This window comes from Branchiostoma floridae, chromosome 19 (genome assembly GCF_000003815.2).
Source record: "Branchiostoma floridae strain S238N-H82 chromosome 19, Bfl_VNyyK, whole genome shotgun sequence".
NCBI lineage: Eukaryota > Metazoa > Chordata > Leptocardii > Amphioxiformes > Branchiostomatidae > Branchiostoma > Branchiostoma floridae.
Window position 1 is genome coordinate 12,093,176 of NC_049997.1, and position 18,761 is coordinate 12,111,936.

General features: G+C 40.0%; 2 protein-coding genes across 4 annotated transcripts; both read left to right on the plus strand.

The window, feature by feature from the left end:
• The first annotated feature begins 7,356 nt into the window (after positions 1-7,356).
• On the plus strand, positions 7,357-10,323 carry LOC118406484 (dynein light chain LC6, flagellar outer arm-like). The gene is made up of 4 exons (XM_035806540.1): positions 7,357-7,500; positions 8,871-9,058; positions 9,579-9,696; positions 10,147-10,323. Exons 2-4 carry the CDS (start codon positions 8,880-8,882, stop codon positions 10,321-10,323), a joined length of 474 nt encoding a protein of 157 aa, XP_035662433.1. The 5' UTR covers positions 7,357-7,500; positions 8,871-8,879.
• Positions 10,324-11,847: 1,524 nt separating this feature from the next.
• Positions 11,848-17,833, plus strand: LOC118406679 (dynein light chain LC6, flagellar outer arm-like). 3 transcript variants are annotated; one of them, XM_035806943.1, is made up of 4 exons: positions 11,848-11,982; positions 13,160-13,232; positions 16,348-16,444; positions 17,304-17,833. In XM_035806943.1, exons 2-4 carry the CDS (start codon positions 13,195-13,197, stop codon positions 17,478-17,480), a joined length of 312 nt encoding a protein of 103 aa, XP_035662836.1. In that variant the 5' UTR covers positions 11,848-11,982; positions 13,160-13,194; the 3' UTR covers positions 17,481-17,833. The 3 variants fall into 3 exon arrangements, with proteins under 3 accessions (XP_035662836.1, XP_035662835.1, XP_035662838.1); XM_035806942.1 differs by lacking the exon at positions 13,160-13,232 and adding an exon at positions 13,233-13,423 and having other exon boundaries at positions 11,850-11,982; XM_035806945.1 differs by having other exon boundaries at positions 11,919-11,978.
• The last annotated feature ends 928 nt before the right edge of the window (positions 17,834-18,761 follow it).

The following is an 18,761-nucleotide window of genomic DNA, read 5'->3' on the forward strand; positions in this document are numbered from 1 at the left end:
TATGTCAGCTGCCTATGGAAAATTCCAACAGATGGGAGGATGTGGGTATGTTTGGATGAAAAGAAATTCCTTTACCTGTAAAGGCTATCAAACTTTGATGTCAGTACTTTGAATGGTCTCTGCCTGTACATAAATCATATGCAATTCAAATCAATAAAGCTAAGAAACTGATAGTAGAAGATTAATTAGTTTTTGCGTGTGCAGAATTCAGGCAAGAATATAGAAATGACTGAAGGTACAATTATGACTTGTATGAAAGTTTCAATTGCGAAATGACATGATGGGATACAGGCTATTTAAATACATGTGTATGTATTATAATGTATCACAAAGGACTGTATTGTATGGAGGTGTTGAATGTGGAATTCCAACCCACAAGCCAGAATGGATTTTAAGAAAAAAGACTGCAGGACATTAAGTTTCCTACAATTATGATTTAAACTACAGATATTCAGTCTAAAGCTATTAAATATGGCTGGAAATCATGTTACCAAGATATGACCACAATGTCCATAATGATTTTAGAGTAATTTTTAAACGTATATTAGACATAGCATGCACGTAGCAAGCTAATAAACCGGTGGGTTTTTACCCTACCAAGTCAAGGAGGTTATCAAGTATTGCAACCATTGTATAGACACAACAATACAAAGAAAAGTCCGTCAACACGGGAGGTACAAAATCAAACCATGACATTTAGCTCCTAGTGTTTTCCCAACACGGCACGTGCACGTCTAAGCGCACAGATTGTAACCTGTGTTTGTAGAGATGACATACGTGACATTTAAGTTGAACCTATTATGATGTTGACTCAACACGGGCGAAACGTCAGGACGCTCAGGAAACGTAAACAAAGAAAAGACAGATGTCGCATGACATGCATACTTTAGCATATTATCCCACAAAGGAATTTCATGTCAAAACAGACAAATTGAATGTATTAAAAGTTGGGCAGGTGAAGGTGACAAAAACTTGGGGGTGGAAAAAGAACTTTGATACGAAATCATAAAAAAGCCTGGAAGAAAAAAATAACAGTCGTACAATGTTCCTAATAAGTCTCTACCAGACTGACTACGCTGCCTATCATAGGGATATTATAGGGAGAATAATTTGCATTGAGAGTTATGCTACCATAGGAGTCATTCAGCCTAACTCCCCTGGCCAAATTCACAATTTTTTGCCGAATTCTATAATCCTCGTACCCCTGTTAAAGGGCATGGTGGAGACTACAATGTAGACTTTCCAGGTGGATGGATACAAATTTATTGTGCAATTTTTGCAAGGGGAAGAGTTGGCTGTCCCTGTTGGGCAGACCGTCGTTTGCAAGAACACCAAACATGTCCAGACAGGAGTTCGTACAGATGTGGCCGCGCTCCGATCATTGTGCAGCGAAACGTCTGCGAACTCCCGTGGGACTGGACCCAGCTGAATGAACCTTGACCTCCCGTCCCCTTTGTCGTGCGTAAACAATGGGAAACAATGGGACCTAAGTTGTGTCATCGCGGCGCATTGTCTCGGCATCACGCTCGCCTGCTGTCAGCCACGTGGCTTTGTCCCGCCACCGCGATGACCTCTGCCCTCCGCATTGTTCCCAGCGACTAATCTCGTGATTAACCCCGACAATAGAACACAGTGGAACCCTGATTGCCGATGGAGTGATTTTGGTCATTTATCACCGTGTAAGTTGATGCAAAACTTTCTCCCTGTTGTGAAAGTGATTTGAATACAACAAAGGAACAAAGAAAATACACTGATATGTTGGTATGCTGCTTTTTTGAAGGAATTTTTTTATGTATTGGAAGGGGGGTACTGGCATTGTACTTTTGGTAAAAACTACAATACCTTTAGTTTTATTATTCCAAAAGGTACAAAAATGTTGGAATGCAAACTTGTTAGAACTTGTACTATCTTGTAGAAGTCCATAAAGCTTGAGTTTTTTTCAATGCTACAAAGTTGTACAATAAAAAAAATGTTATGGGACGTAGAAAAAAAAGAACTTTGCACCTGTATCGAACAGGTGAATTCAATCTGCACAGGTGTAAATTCATTGCATACGATGCAAGGTGTTGGAATATCTGACAAAATTTCCACCAAAAGGGACACCTGGTGAAAGTTAGCTGATACATGTACTACTTAAGTGTGAGTTCTAAAGACCATGCGTGCAAAGAAATCCTGAATACTGTCAACAGTTTTGCTGTAAAGCATTTAAACAATGACTGATAAATATATCAATCAATAAAATTGAGGCATTGACTAAGGATATCATTGAAGAAGTCAGTATAAAACTTGCATCCTGTTTCTCCAAAAGTATTCTCAATTCCCCTTGCCATATTGCTTCAAAACTTTTCACTATACATTACTAGTAGTTCTCAACACCATCACAAGCAACACCCCCTAGCATAATTGCTCAGTACTGCAGCCGTGACAAGAAAACAAAGGTGTCACCCTGCGGGACCAGGCTATTGTGTCTGTAAAGCGAGGCCTTCCCCACCTGCTCTCCGCCCCGTGCACGTGTCTCCACGTTAGATTAACCCCCCTCCCCGCTCTATTGCAGCCGCACATGTTCTCCTGAGGTGTACAATAACACGAAGAGGACAAAGAAACAAAAACATTGGCACGTGGAGCCATCTGCCCATGATATACCGTCTGGAGCCACGTTTCAACACGTTTTTACAGACTGAAATTTCTTCAGATTACAATTGCTGAGATTCATGTAAATACAGAATTGTTAGGAAGCAACTTGTGATGTACTACGATATATGTTATCACTTTTGATAATAGTGATCTCTATGATATGGTTTTAAGATGTAGCGTTTGATAGTTGCCACACTTTGATGATATCACATAAAAGAACATATACCTAAAATTCCATCACTATTGCTACAACTATATTGTGTTATTGAATAGCCATAAAGTTTCTGGTATGTTATGGAATTTTCTTTGCTTTTATTATCATAAATCTTTTCATTTTAGCTCTGGAAAAAATGTTTTGTAAGTTTGTCTTGAAAATCTCTGCAAAAATTACCCAATTATACCATCAACATGATTTCACCAACATTCTACCACACAACAAAGAAATGGGGGTAATTACCAACGAGTAGTTATCAAAAGTGCTGCCATAATTTCTGTCAGTGCAGGTATTCATCCACCACCTGTCTATACCCATGGGACATCACATATGAACCGTCTGTTCTAGATTTCATCCAAATCGTTTTGTTGGTGTTTTATTTTTACTGTTCCGGGTGCCATGTGCTCGACCATGTGGCGGGATTTAAATCCCCCGAGAGTTGACACCAGATTGACCTCTGCCCTTCCTTTTGTTCAAGATGGCCGCCCCGGTGCATGGACCACAATGCCTCACTGCAGGACCACAATGCCGATGGGCGTTTAAAGGGAAGGCAGACACTGGGCCAGCTGTTCCACTACCAAGGGAAAGTTGACGGCCACATGTTCGCTAAATTCCGCTCCTGTGTCGTGTTTTGGGTCTATTTTGAGACCTTGGCGGAAACAAAGAAAATTTGACAGTATGCTGTAATATACAATGTATGAGGGTTTGCATACAAGCTGTTTTAGAACAGATATTATTCAGTGAACAGTTATGAAATATGGTAACAGATGTGTTTGATATACACTTGGACTGAGAAAATAAATGCCTGACTGAAATTTCTTTGTTTGCAGTTGATAATTGTTGTGTGTCACAATATTCTGTATTTCACTGACAGTAAGCGTCAAATGTTAGACATTAGCGAGGAGAAAGATCTTTGTTCTTGGCCATCCATACAATGTACATTTGCCACCTTTTCAAGATGTCACCCCAAAACCAGAGTTTGGGGCTAGATCCACTCAAATTGGGATGGACTCCTACTGCCTTCGATAAGTGGTGGGATCTTCAATGTACTGTTCTCCTGAATTACATTGACTGACAGTAAAATCAAGACAGAGGGACCCCTAATTTAGTAGTTACACATGATACATTATGTCATGCAGGTGTGATGTTGCACCTGGCCTTTGTCTTCGAATAAAGGGTAACAAATCATATAGGTAAACATGAGTTTTGCTCTTTTCTTTGGGTGATTAAGGCAGATAAAGAAAATAATAATAGACACGGTGTTGTGTTTACATAAAAAGATTTTCATGGAGGGGAAAATGTTTTTATTCACCAATATCATGGGTGTGGTAATGATTTTGAATATTAGAATTACTGTGTCTACCAAAAATAGCCCCGTTCTTTAACTTTGGCACAATGTTTTGAAACACTAATGCAGAGGGATTGTATATAAACATTTGCATATTAGAGAGAGAGAGAGAGAGAGGCAGAGACAGAGATAGACAGAGATAGACAGAGAGAGAGAGAGAGAGCAAAGAAGACACAGAGAGAGAGGGAGAGTGAAAGCAACAATCGTATATGATTTCACATAACAATTTTCTGTGCCTTTTGTTGCAGCTTTTGTGCAAAGTAACTTTAAGCATTAACTTTGATCTTAAAAAAGAAAACAGATGACAAGGAACGTATGTGATGTATCAAACAGGACTTCTGACCAATAATACAATACATGTAAGAAGAATTGCAAGGGGGAGATTTTTAAGCCACTGGCAATGAGTACTTATACCACAATGGTGTGTCAACTTGTGCTCAATTTAGTGCTTACACAAGAATGCCACTTACCATGTTGTGGAGGAACTGCATCTACCGTCAACTTGTACCAAATCTGAGTGCCAAATCTCAACTTTCATACCCTCTGCAGCGCCACCTAGCTGATGCAGTTGGACCTGCAGTTACAAGGGTACAGAAAGTTCAGTCACAACTCTTATTTGTGAAGGGGATAGATAGGCTTGAAATAATACTATTCTAGCTCCAGGTCACTCTTCTACCACTTCCCTAACAATTGGTCTGACACCGGTTGATAGAGAAACTATGATATCAGATGTCTTTGAAGTCTGATGTGTCACAAATATGTAAGAAGTGCAGTGTGATTAATATAATATAAGAGGTGTGCATAAAAAAGTTGTCTGTGACAACATGTGTGACAGAGGTATGGTTTAGAGAAAAGTGATGTGATGAAGTGTTAGCCTCCACCAGGCCTTATATACAGTAGAAGTCAATTAATTGCACAAGGGATAACCGCACACTTCTGTTAATTGAAGTCGCGTGGCGCAGCGGTGGCATTTGTGCCTCGTGACCGAGAGGATGCGGGTTCGAATCCGACTGCGTGTCACTGATCTTGTGCCCTTGGGAAAGGCACTTTACACGGCTTTCCTCACTATACTCAGGTGAAAATGAGTAGCCGGTGCAATGGCCTAGTGGGCATAGAGTGTACGCCTTGCATTTGGAAGGTCGTGAGTTCGATCCCGGCCGAGTCATACCAAAGACTTTAAAAATGGTACATGCTGCTTTCTCTGCTTAGCACTCAGCATTCGGGAAAGAGTATGGAAGTTGAACACACACCACTACCAGTAGACTAGCCCCCTGCTGTAGTGATTGCGTTGTGTGTGGCCCAGGGCTAATGAAACAGAGATGGGCACCGCCCTATGCGCCATCTTGGCGCGGGAAGGGTTTAACTTTTTTTTTAAACTCTGTTAATTGCCCGGAATCCCCATATCCCAAACCAGTGTGGTCCAGCTGGATAACTTCACATTATCGCACCACCCGGATAATTGCATGATGACATACGCTGGCAAATGGGGTGTGCGGTTAAACGGCTTCTACTGCACAGGGATCATCATGGTAGAATTCTGAAAAAAACGGGAATAATTTGCCAGTGGAGTCAGACAGCGGGAAGGTTACATTGCCCCTCCAGTGCAGCCAGTCAAACCCTATGGCGGCCAAACTCCTCCCGGTGACCCCCCATGCAGACCCTCTAGTGTGTGTGTGTATGTGTGTTTGTGGTGCCTTGTAAGAGGTGTGGTTTGAGAGTGTTTCTTTCATATTAGACAAGTGTGCATGAAAATTATGGCTTTGAAAAGTGCGTTGAATCAGAAGAGTACAATAAGTGCTGTTTATTCTATATAAGGCATATTTTCTGATAGTAAGCTGGCTTCTGACCGCTGTCAAGATCTGACTCAAGACATAACATCAAAACAGAATCCCAACAACTATCAGGAAACTGTGCATAGGCTTGCACAGCATCTAGAAATGACCTACTAAAATGACATCCTTCAGTGACCTATGTTGACCGGTTTTGTTACCTCTAAAAACATAATGAGCATCTTCTATTATTTAACGACCTCCGACATGCAAAGGTGTCATTAAATACAACTCACCTGGTCACTATGGTAACAACTCCCACTGCATGCTGGGTGATATAATGCGCTAAAACCTGATCGGTCAGACAGCCAATGGAGAACGAAGAATACCTCTCCTCAGCCAATCAGTAGTGAGGAACCGGAAAAACTACTGCACAAGTGCCCTCTGACCTGAAAGTGAAAAGTAAAAGTGATCAGCTGACGTAAATAACCCCCTTAACATGCCTGATTAGGCCATCCTTAAGTTAAAGAAAGGACAAACTGATGATTATCTGTCTTAGAGAAGAACGGACCCTTAAGGCTAATTTTTGTGAGACATTCCAATCCTTGTTGCATCAACAAAAGTCCTATTTGTTGAAAACCATTCAGTAACCAGAGGTTCCGACCTTCGATCGATAAATCAACTGGTGCAAGACTGATAGAAATATAGCAACGAGAAAAATTATAGAATGTTTGATATTTCATCCTTTTATCTGACAAAAGTCTCCCTAAAATCCTTGAAATCCCACTGCAATCCATATAAGCTTGCCAACTTATTGAAACAACAATGAACCATTGGAACAGCTAAAAGGAAAATGTGATCGTAAATATTTTGACATTGTATGTAACCACTTTTCGAGGCTTGTACAACAATGCAAAAGTCACACTTAAGGCTTTCGATATTCTAACCATGGACAAGAAGACAAGAATCCCTAATCTGTGTTTGTTGTGCAACTCTTAAGTATTTAGCCTGGGGGTTATTCTCACAGGTGGGACCCTCAAGTGAAAGTGGGGATGTGGGTTTGAGACACCACGAATCTTACCAATCAATCATTTGGTGGATTTTTGCTATGTCTTTACTGAAATCAAGAGGCGTCTTTGATAATTACACCTTACATACGTGTAGTCTATATTTTGTCTGTGTATAAATGTTCTTTACCATGAACACTTTGTATAGAACTGTAAGCGGGCTGGCAAATATATCACATCTGAACATTTAACATAAGCTCAACATTTTGGAATCACAGTAACAAAAAATGAAATACGCTCTATGTAGATTGCTGATGTCTATGAAGCAGATGTTTATAATGTAACCGCCTACAATAGACTAATAGCAAGCTTTGTCCCACAGACTGGTTGGACAGGGTCCTTGTCCCCTAGTGACTTTTTCATATCGGTCGGACTGACATATGCAAATGAGGCACAACCAGGCGCGTCAGTCTGTGACAACTGTCATTCTGCGAGTGGAGACTTGACTTTGTTGGTAGCTGCCTTTAGGTGAGTGAACTTCTTCTGTTTGTTAACAATACAGTTTATAGCTATATTTTCTGCAAAGCATTTTTTAGTAAATACAAACACAACTCTTTTGAGCTCCTGACTACAAGTACAAAAATGTATTGATGGCAAGGATGAATGCATGACCATGATATTAAATTCTGTCAGATGTTTATAACAAATCACCTTGTTGTTGTTCAACATTGATTGAAATTCACATGACGCTTTCAACATCCAATGAAGGAGCTAAGCCAAAAGCTGCTTGCAGAGTGACGATTTCGTGGTAGAGAGGTCACCACGAAAACCACAAACATGAAACCACTGCCAATATTTCAAGATGCGTGTTTATAGCTAAAAAAAACGTGTCATTACGCTCTGTGTTGAGCTAAAGGCTTACCGGAATGAAGACGTTGTAAATACTAACTAAGGAAATTGTTTTGTAACCTTTCTCGTGACTGAAAAAAATGGTGTCGTCAAACACAGGTTAAGTGGGGTTGAACACGTACAGCAAAGAATGTAAAGGGGCGTGACCCATCTGACATTACATCTGTTTGTGCTACATAGCTAGACATGATGATAACATGAATCCCATATCACGCTGTCTATAACCTGTTTCACTTTCTTCTTTCTTCTTACATCGTACCATCCACAACGCCCCGATTCAAGCCAAACCCCACCATATGCATAGTACGGTTTTGCGGTGGCATCCCATTTGATTTACCCCCCCATACTGTTGCCTTTCTAATATTCTTCTGTAACGACAAGCATGTGCAGCAAAACCAAGGCTCTCTCCAACATCCATTCCTCTGTCCCAAAACAGCATTTTGCTGCAAAAATATTTTCACCATTTTGTCCCCCTTAATAGCAGAAAGAAATCGAAACTTGATGACATTTTCGTTAAACCATAATGCCGACAGTGCAAACAAAATGTCTTCAAAATCAAAATGACGCCATTTGAAATCTGCCCCCCAAAATGCATAAAATAGCATTTCTTACGGTAAAAAAGTTTAAAATTTTGCCCCCTGACCTTACAATCACTTGCCTCTTTGGCACTTGACATGGTAGCCTGGGTGCCATCCTACTTCTACAGGGGCTCCTTGCACTTGCTGCGAGTGCAAGGAGCCTCAGTGGAAATAGGAAGGCACCCAGGCTATAGACAATTGGACCTTTGCTCTATGAAACTGAAAGGACAGAGGAAAACAGAGAGCTGTAGAGAGTCTAATGTCTGCAGCTGCAAAGATCCTCCCTACTAACGCGGGCACCATGGCTTCTCTTTGCAGTCCCCGGTGTCGACCTCGGCCTGACCGCAATCCTCCAAACAACATGGCGGCTGTTAAGCAAGCTGTTAAGGATTTGTTCCAATCTGACGACAGGTAAATATCATGGCTGATCAAGAAACCCCTCCCGTAGAAGCCCCCCCTGCCCCGGCAGAGGACCCTCCTGCGGACCCCCCTGCGGAAGAAAAGCCTGCTGAGGAGAAACCCCCCGAGAAGAAACCTCCTCCTGCTGACAAGGGGTCGAAGGGTCCTCTAGATTATATAGCAGGCCTGTTTAAGGACGAGTAAGTGGTTTATGATTTTTAGTGCACTTGTCACTCTGTGTGGTTGGAGCTGCATTTACCAAAGGTATGTCTTCCAAAAATAATTTCATCAGGTTAGTAGAACATAGGATATTGGAGGATTCTTTTACACAACCAATAAGATCTCACCTGCTTCTTGTTGAAGAGGTTCATCAGTCACCTGCTATGTTTCGACGACTATCTGACAGCTTCGAGAAACAGCAAGAAGCAGCACTTCAGTCAGAAGTTCTGAGGAAGATGTCTGATAGGCAACAAAATGTACATTGTCGTAAGATTTAACTGGTTGTAAAAGAAAACACCAATGTCCTAAAGGTATATTGCCAACTGACTTTGTAGCATGGTACAAGTAGATTATTATACACTAGGATGGTATATGTTGGGCTAGTTGCATGATACTAGAAAGCTGCCTTCAATGCTTTTATATGTACAGCCGTTTATGTGCATGTGAGTGGATATGTTAAACTTTGTGTCACGTATCAGCTCTTGTTTCTTTTTCTTACAGCGAGGCAAATGCAGGAGATGTCAAAGTCAACATCAAACAATGTGAGATGCCGGATGACATGAAGGACCATGCCGTCGAGACAGCGAAACCTCTCGTAGCTGTAAGAATGAAAACTTTTGTGCATACATTTGTTAAGCACTACTTTCCTCTTTCTAATACCCTGGTGTAAAAAAACGGTACAGAAGAAGCCATTTAATTGCACACCCCATTTGCCAGCATATTTCGTGCAATTATCCAGATGGTGCAACAAAGCGAAGTTGTCCAGCTAGACGGCACCACCAAGGAATTTTGGGATTCTGTGCAATTAACAGAAGTGTTAGGTTATCCGTCGTGCAATTAACAGGCTTCTACTGTACCTAATTTTGGTTGGGGAGGTATAAGGCTGAGTGAAACTAGAGGGATATTGGGCTCCACCTTCCAATACTGTGCCATAGAAGCAGTGAATAACAGGTCACAGCCCCTACAGCCTCAAAAAGGCTATGGGACTGTTTCAAGCACTATGGCAAATTTTTTCTAACCTTTGAACCATAGCCTAGGTCACTGACCTTGAGTAACTTTTCCAAAACAGGAGAAGAAGCCTCACAAGGACATCGCGTCTGCTCTGAAGAAAGAGTTTGACTCCAAGTATGAGCCGACGTTCATCTGTATCGTGGGCACGGACTTCGGATCCTCCATCACCCACACCAAGGACTGCTTCATCTACATGTACATGAACAAAACTGCCATCATGCTTTTCAAAGTGTAGAGGTCAAAGTACAGAGGTCAAACTAGCTATAGGACCTGTAGATGGTTCCTGACTTCTTAAGTATATTATGAAGATAAATAATCTACTTTTTTTCTGACTTCTAAAAGAATTTATTCTTCAAAAGGTGCTTACAAATAGTTTTGTAGCTGCTCAGTTGGTTACACTTCCATGTTCCGATACCCCTTTATTCTAACCTTAACATAAGGGTGTCGGAATATAGGGATGTCGGAACATAGGAGTGTTGATCAAAGAGGTGTTGGACTATAGGGCTGTTGGACCATAGAGCTGTCCTAATAAAGATGAAGAAAGGTGGATCCACGTAATATGAAAAAAAAATAGACCTATGTGTCCAAACCTGAGTGGCTTTTGAGTCTTGTTTTGAGGGGAGCTACTATGTGATTATCGTAGAAGATGACAAAATTCAACTGCCTTACTCCTGTAACAGTTTTAGAGTGAAAAGGCCACTTCAGCAGGGTTGAAAGAAATTGCCAGTATCGAAATGTGCCTTATCATTACAATCTACGTGTTCTTTAGAGAGCTTCAGTTAGTACATTCATAGAGGCATACAATGAACTCTACATTGTGACTACTATGCAATTAACTATCTGGCTAGTATAGTGTCTTGTGGGTTATTACAATGTACTTAATTGTTGAATACCTATACGTGTATGCTATTATATGCGGTGCATATTGCGGGGCAATCACTGAATAAACTTTTGGAAGAACACTTCATTGTCTTATTTCTGTAGCATGTATAATGCATTTATTTACTAACTGAAGTAACTGTTGTAGAAACATAATGTACAATATAATAATACATGTAGCAGCCTTTTAAGCTTTAGTCTGCTTCCAGTGGTTATGAAATCATACAACGTCAAGTAAATTGCCAATCAGCCACATGTGGGAAACATATGACGTTGTCAGCACTCTACTGACTGAGGGAGCTTCAGGCATAATAGCCTTAGGTGTGAAACCTCTGTAGTCATTATAAAAGAGCATAAGGTACACAAAAAGAAGTAGACTCAGTGGTACAGTGTGCTTTCCTAAAAAAGTGATCCAAGGCGAAACCTCACTGAACTTACCTTTTTAACTAGGCTCAAGTTAATTAAAGTGTTTTTAAAAAGTGTTCTTAACTGCATAATGCCTTTTATCTTATGGCTTTGCACAAGAGTTTCAGGTGGGAATTTGAAGTAAAGTGAAGGGTTCAAATAGTCTACGCTAGCTAAGGAATCTTGAAAATCAATAAAAAATCGAAACATACGGTCACAATCTTTGGTTTGCATCTTATTTCTTCTTCTTTACTTCATTGCAATCTTGCATTTTTGAGTTCCAATTATTTAAGAGACAAGCACAATTTTTGGTTGATTTCCCCCAAAACCATAGATTACAAATTGTTTGGTACCAGTACAAGTCTTGTAACTCTAATGCAAAGGAAGCCCTTTTTGGAGCAGATAATCAATGAGTATAAAACAGATGCTTTCATAACCAGGTGGTCGTTTTGCAGACTAAGGTGGTCACTGTAGTTCGCTTGGGTTGACATATGCAAATTATTCTTTCAAATGGGCTGACATATGCAAATGAGGCACAACAAGGGGCTTCAGTTCCTGACCACTGTCATTTTGCAAGCAGAGTCTTCCACTAGCCAGTAGCTGCCTGTAGGTGAGTGAATTTCTTCTATTTGTTGACTCCACACAATTTTCTTACAAAACATACTGTGGAGCATATTGTTCAAAACAAAATGATATTTTCCTTTAAGTTAGTTTGCAATGCTGTCTATTCTTTAAAAAAAGTGCTTACCCTAACTGGTTTAGACAACTGTATAACCATATGTTATTTTAACGGTGGTTTCGTTGCACATTTACTAAAATTCACATGATTTAGCATCAAATTGGAAGATATTGCAAATGCAATCAAGGCAATTCAAGAGGAAAAATTTAAGATACTTCTTTCTGAAACCTTTTTTGTTACCAGAAAACTGGTGCCTTCAAACAGGTTAAACGAGGTTGTATATCCATAGCACAAAAAGGGGGCGTGACCCACCTGTAATCAAGCCTGTTCACAATAGTTAGTCCTGATAATAGGAGGAAATCTACTGGTGATCCTATAACACACTCCTTTCTAATGCAACAAAACAATGTTAGAGATTTCGGGAAAAGTCTTCGAATAGAACTGGTACTTTTCACCACTTGTCTTGTAAGACAACAGAACCATTATCGTCAGCCCAATTAAGTGTAATTAGTCATTCCAAGAAAGCACTCCTTACGCTACTAACTTAATATAAGAGGTACTGCAAACTTCCAATTGTCTTTGAGATTCCAAACCAATCTACAATTAACATTCAATCACTTTAGGTTAGTACAGTAGATAAACAAGTGGGTGAGGGAATATGAATGAGTTGCTTATCCTCAGTAAGGGTAGTATTAACAACTGCACTTCTGTATTAACTTTGTGTCATTTATCACAGAATCACTACTATTCACCCATGTGCATATAACACCCAACATGTTTCTAATCTTAGTACAATGCTAAACTTTCTTCTAACACAAAGTACACACGGATCAAATTTTCAACTACCACTGTCGCTCTCTTCAGGATCAATACTGATGACCAATCACTTCTGTCAGAACGTAAACTTGCAAAGCGATTGATCATCAGTATTGATCCTGAAGAAGACGACAGTGTCGCTGAAAATTTGATCCATGTGTACTTTTGTGTTGAAAGAAAACTTCCATTGTACTATGATTACTATCAACACAGATGAGCTTCCATGATAATGTTTCCAATCTGTTCATTCCTAATCACCCTACTAACCATGGCCCACTGCTTCTCTTTGTAGTGTCAACCTCGGCCAGACCACAATCCTCCAACAACATGGATGCAATAAAGGAATTTTTACAATCTGACGACAGGTAAATATCATGGCTGATGCAGCGACCCCTGCCCCCCCTGCGGAAGAGAACCCCCCTCAGCCTACGACCTGCGAACCCCCTAAGGAGCCCCCTCAGCCTACAACCTGTGAACCCCCTAAACCCCCTCCGGCTGAGAAGGGGTCCAAGGGGCCACTAGATTATATCGCAGGGCTGTTAAAGGATGATGAAGCGTAAGTAGTTAATGATTGTTGCAGAATTTCTCACTCTGTGTACCTGGAGCTACATAACAGAAGGTATGTGTCCTGCTAACTAACTTTGTTGCATGATAGATATACCAGTAAGATGAAAACTCTCGTGCAAAAGACAGAGGTAGCATCTGATATGGTTACTGAAGATAGTTGTCTTCCCATTACTTTATGTATTTGCAAGCATCTACAATCTATATAACAGTATAGCCAGTATATCTATCCTTTAGCTTAACTTTGACTTTGACTTTATTGACGATGAGACAAGTCATTACAAGGGTCTGCCTAGGCAGCTTTGGGCTGGTAGGGCAGAACCTACAAAAATGCGGACGAACGTACAAAGAATTCGTCATAAGAAACACACCAGCTTCGCAGGCATGCGGCACGGCAAAAGTTGGTTAATTACACTGAATGACCTGTCACACCTACAAGAAACCTTAAAGTTTGTACATAGTCGTCTTGATGCAAGCATTGTTTAAGCACTGTTTAAGCTATCTGGTGAGAATGCCCATACAGAACTTGCTGGCAACAGGTTCTACTCTATGATGGTTCTAGCATTGCAACATTTACAATTTACCTAGCCATGTATACGTAGGGCAACTTGTTTTTGGAACATCTTGTTCTGTGTCTTGTCCATGCACATTGCAAAAAGAAACCAATAAGACAAGAAAAGATAATGTTGTTTAGCTAAACTACAATTTTCAATTATTGGTCAACACTATACATGTAGTTATCTATTCGGAGTTGAGTAAGGGAGCTTAGAACATCAATGAATTACACAAGGTGCATTCTGCATGTTGTTTTATTCGCTTACTGGGAAGGCCCTGAGAACTGTTTTATTCTGCAAAAGAGGTAAGTAATGTCAATTGTCTTAAAAGTCAAACAGCTGTCTGCAACAAGTCCACATGTTGAGGTAAGATTACTAAGAATGAATGCTTACTACTATAATGTTTTTTAAAGAAAAGCTATGTATGCATGAACAATACCACTTGTCCAAGTAGTAATTACTATTAAATTAGTAAGCTATAATTGCAAAGCGCTATCAAAACTGGATTTAACCATCATTCACCTGATTGTTGTAAAAAAAACTTACTGGAAACATTTCAATCCCATGTTTCATTATTGACATATCACAAAAACTTAAAAACATTTTTCATCAACATGCCTGACCTGAACAACATCCCACAACGTCCTACCCTCGCAAGACAGGGAACAACAATGCTAATTCGGATGGAGAGAGAGAGTGTGCACAAATTTCTGTCATTGTCCAATATCCAGACTGATGTTTGAAAGTGGTTTACTCCAATTTCCATTACGCCCATCAAAGTTGATGAGGTGATCTTAAAAGTTTTTCTATCAAAACTAAATAATCAACTAGAAAGGCCGACATTTGCTTGAGAGCAAATACAGCATATTTCAGCCATCTCCCTCCTCATGCAACAATAGACTGTTCCAAAATCACCCATGTGCAAAAATGGAACACTTCTGCTTAAAATGACTTCTAACTACTAATCACACTTATGAGCAAAAATGAATCTTACAAACCCCCTTCAAGAATGGACTCTTCTAGTGCACCCCATGTAGAAAGGTAAAATAGACGACTCCAAAAACACTTCCGCTAAGAAATGGAATTTTGAATCATCAGCCGTCCAAAACCATATTTGAAAAAAAAGCCCTCTGTGCAAGAATCGACTCTTCCTGTCATACCCCTGTGTAAAGTGGAGCGATCCAAAAATACAGCAGCTAAAATAGGACATTGACATAATCACCAAAGTCCACAAAATGAATTTAAAAAAATACCCCCTTCGTCGAAGAATGGAATCTCCCAGAACACCCTGTTTAAAATTGCACAATAGACAAGTCCAGAAATACTCACAGTACATGGCCATTTGTATAATAAGCAACCCAGTCCAAAACTGAATTTTAAAAAAGTCCCCCGTGCATGAATGGACTCTTCTAGATGACACCAGGCTTGCTGATTGGCTGCCGAATCCTCCTCATGTGCAGTCTTCAGGTGGGGGTCAACTTCCATTCAACAAATGGAATTCGGAATCATCACCCATGTCCAAAACTGAATTTTTAAAAAATCCCCCCTATGTGCAAAAATGGACTGTCCCAGTAGTAGTCTTATGTCAAGTGGTTCAGTGCAAAAAAACTTCCGCTAAAAAAAACATTGGCATTATCACCAAAGTCTAAAAGTAAATTTTAAAAAACACCCCCTGCCCAACAATGGACTCTTCCAGCAAAATGAGCTCGCTCATTGGCTGGTCATTAATTGGATTTACCTTGTCCCCCCAACCACCTGGATGTCTATGGACTAGGTAGGTAGGTACACTCTAGATAATTGGATCTACCTGGCACACCTGTGGCCCTGACACACCAGAATGACCTAGAGGTCGTTGACCTCGGCACTCCAGACCTTACATATCCAAAACTCTCCCACAAAAACCTCCTTAAGGAGCCATTTTGAAGTGATTTATACCAAATATTATACATGGGTCCTTTGAATAAGTATCTAGGGAACCTCTGTCCCAAATTTCAGGTCATTTGGATGTAATACCATGGTACAGGGGGCCAAATTATACAGTGTTGGTCCAAAAGTTGCAATAAAACCTCAATAAAATCATTTAAGGAGCAGATATGAAAAAAATGAAAAAAACACATTTGGGTATTGGCCCACTCTACCCTTGGGCCAAATTTCAAGTCATTTGGTCCAGGAACGGCGGAGATGAATCGCATTGAAAGTTTGACAGGAGAAAGAAAGAAAGAAAGAAACATTACGAATACAATATATTTCACCATACCTATGGTATGGCTGAAATATAAATAACGGCTGGCTAGAGACCTGGCCTGGATACAATATTGTTGCTATTTATGACAAGAACCAACACCTGTTTCTTTCTCTGCAGCGAGGACAAAGGAGACGTTAAGATCAACGTCAAACAGTGTGAGATGCCGGACGACATGAAGGAACACGCCACCAACACAGCAACTCCTCTTGTAAAGGTAAGAAGATATCGTAGTGTACAGTCATATAAATGTTTATACCCCTATTTATACATCGCTATGTTCTGACAAGTGACAACACAATGTTCTAAAGCAGGTCCACCTATAGACCTACTAGGACTTTAAATAGTGTAACTGTATGTCTGTTATACATTTTATCTGACCTTGAACTCTTCTTCCCTAATGACCTCAATGAAAAGTGGCCTGTGGCCCAATTTGAGCTTCTCATGGACAAACAAAGCTTCAAACCCTAATCTCAACCCCTGACCAGAACTTAGGGTTGTCCTAGATGTAGACATTCAAAATTGTTTTTTCCATGTACAGTAAACCTGCTCAAGCGACCACCTCTTCTTAGCGACCACTTTCATTACGACCACTTTTTCTCAGTCCCGAAAATTTTCCTCATTGACGTAAACATTCACAACGACCACCTGGCCAACACGACTGCGACCGCCAAAAATTGAGACCAAATCCCTGCCCATAACAACCACGTCATTTTCAAATCTTGAGGTGTCATCGATTTTCAATGATAACTAGCGCGATTTTGTGCCGAATTCGGCCAGTTTGCGTCAGATTTTGACTACCATTACGATGTTATGTTCAAAATAAAGATGGGGGCGGATGCACGTGTCTGTGCTTAAACACAACGGAAACCATTTAAACTATGCATCGGGCATGTTGTGAGTCAATACTCTTCTAACCGACCACCTGACCAAATTGACCGCTTTTGACAAGTCCCCCAGGTAGTTGTATTGGACAGGTTTTACTGTTAGTAGTTAACTTAAAGTTTTAAACATGAGGATGTCTAATTTGTAGCAACCTACCATAGGTCACTGACCTTGAGTAACTTTCCCAACAGGAGAAGAAGCCTCACAAGGACATCGCGTCTGCTCTGAAGAAAGAGTTTGACTCCAAGTACGAGCCGACATTCATCTGTATCGTGGGCACGGACTTCGGATCCTCCATCACCCACACCAAGGACTGCTTCATCTACATGTACCTCAACAAAACCGCCATTATGCTCTTCAAGGTGTAGAGGTCAAAGTTTAGAGGTCATACCAAGACCTGCAATAAAAGCTTACAATGTCATCTTGTAGCTTAATAAAAGAGGAAAAGAAATAAAAGCGATGTTCTTTCAATGACTTTTCATAACGTAATCAGAAGCAAGGAGGTTTTTTTTCTAAATAATCTTTACTTTTAGTTCTGAAAATCATTTTGAATGTCACAGTTTATTTAATCTCTTAGCAGTTGTGATGAGGTGATCTTCGGTGAAAGTCTGGTAAAAGAATTTCATTCTTACACTTTAAGGTGCTTTTTTCTTCCTAATGCTGCGTTTTGTAGGTGCTCAGTAAGGTTTTAAAAGGTGAAAAAAGACAGACCTATGCAATTCCCTTTTTTTTCACACTTAGCATTGTCTTTTGCTAATGGATGGTTATGGTTAAGGTAGTGTCATAGAATTGAAGAAAGTCCAACAACTTAAACCATGCTTTTATGGTACTTCTGCAAAGTAACCTATAACCACCCTCTAGCCAATCATTATAGGAAGTGTGACAAAATATGGTGAATGCAATGCTGAAAAGATAGAACATAGCACCAAATTTGTAACTTACGTGAAGTACTTAAACAGCCTTACTACACAATCCTGTGAATGTTTTTGTTCTTTAAAAACCAACATAGATACATGTATACACAACAGACGTAACTACAAGCAAGTAATTGGCTAATACAGTATACATTTTATTCAAGCACTCGATCTATAACTACACAAGGATACTACAATGTAATATTATTACATGCTATTTGGTGGGTTATTGAAGTGTGATGATTACAATAAACATTTGAAACATTAAAAACCAGAGACTCCTTAATCTTATTTCTGTGGTATTTCATACATTACAGACATTTCACAAAATTTAACATAATTGTGTAGTGCAATTACATAGCCTTGCTTTCTAGCACATGGGGACTCCACATGTATGGAATAGGTTCAAGCCTTAAATCTGCCAGGGTTGTGGGAAGGAACCAAGACTTGTATACGGGAATCTGAGCTACATCTATATTATTTATTATTAGGTTATGATAGTATTAGAACCAAAAACATGATTTAATATTTTGGCCAAGTCAACATGAAATCATAAAATGTGTCATGTACATCTTCAATCAGCTTCATGTTAAACATATTTTTTATTGCATTGTCAGTGCTTTCTCCAGGTCTGGATTTTTTCTGTCCTCTTATACAGGGTTGAACAAGTTTTCTAAAATCCACTTGCCCGAACCAATTTTTCACTTGCCCAAAATCCAAATGTCACTGTTACTA

Coding starts and splice junctions, on each gene's coding strand:
- LOC118406484 (XM_035806540.1), top strand. CDS start 8,880: ATGGCTGATCAAGAAACCCCTCCCGTAGAAGCCCCCCCTGCCCCGGCA. Junction 9,059..9,578: donor GCAGGCCTGTTTAAGGACGA/GTAAGTGGTTTA, acceptor TTTTTCTTACAG/CGAGGCAAATGCAGGAGATG. Junction 9,697..10,146: donor CTGTAAGAATGAAAACTTTT/GTGCATACATTT, acceptor TTTCCAAAACAG/GAGAAGAAGCCTCACAAGGA.
- LOC118406679 (XM_035806942.1), top strand. CDS start 13,242: ATGGCTGATGCAGCGACCCCTGCCCCCCCTGCGGAAGAGAACCCCCCT. Junction 13,424..16,347: donor CTGTTAAAGGATGATGAAGC/GTAAGTAGTTAA, acceptor CTTTCTCTGCAG/CGAGGACAAAGGAGACGTTA. Junction 16,445..17,303: donor CAGCAACTCCTCTTGTAAAG/GTAAGAAGATAT, acceptor CTTTCCCAACAG/GAGAAGAAGCCTCACAAGGA.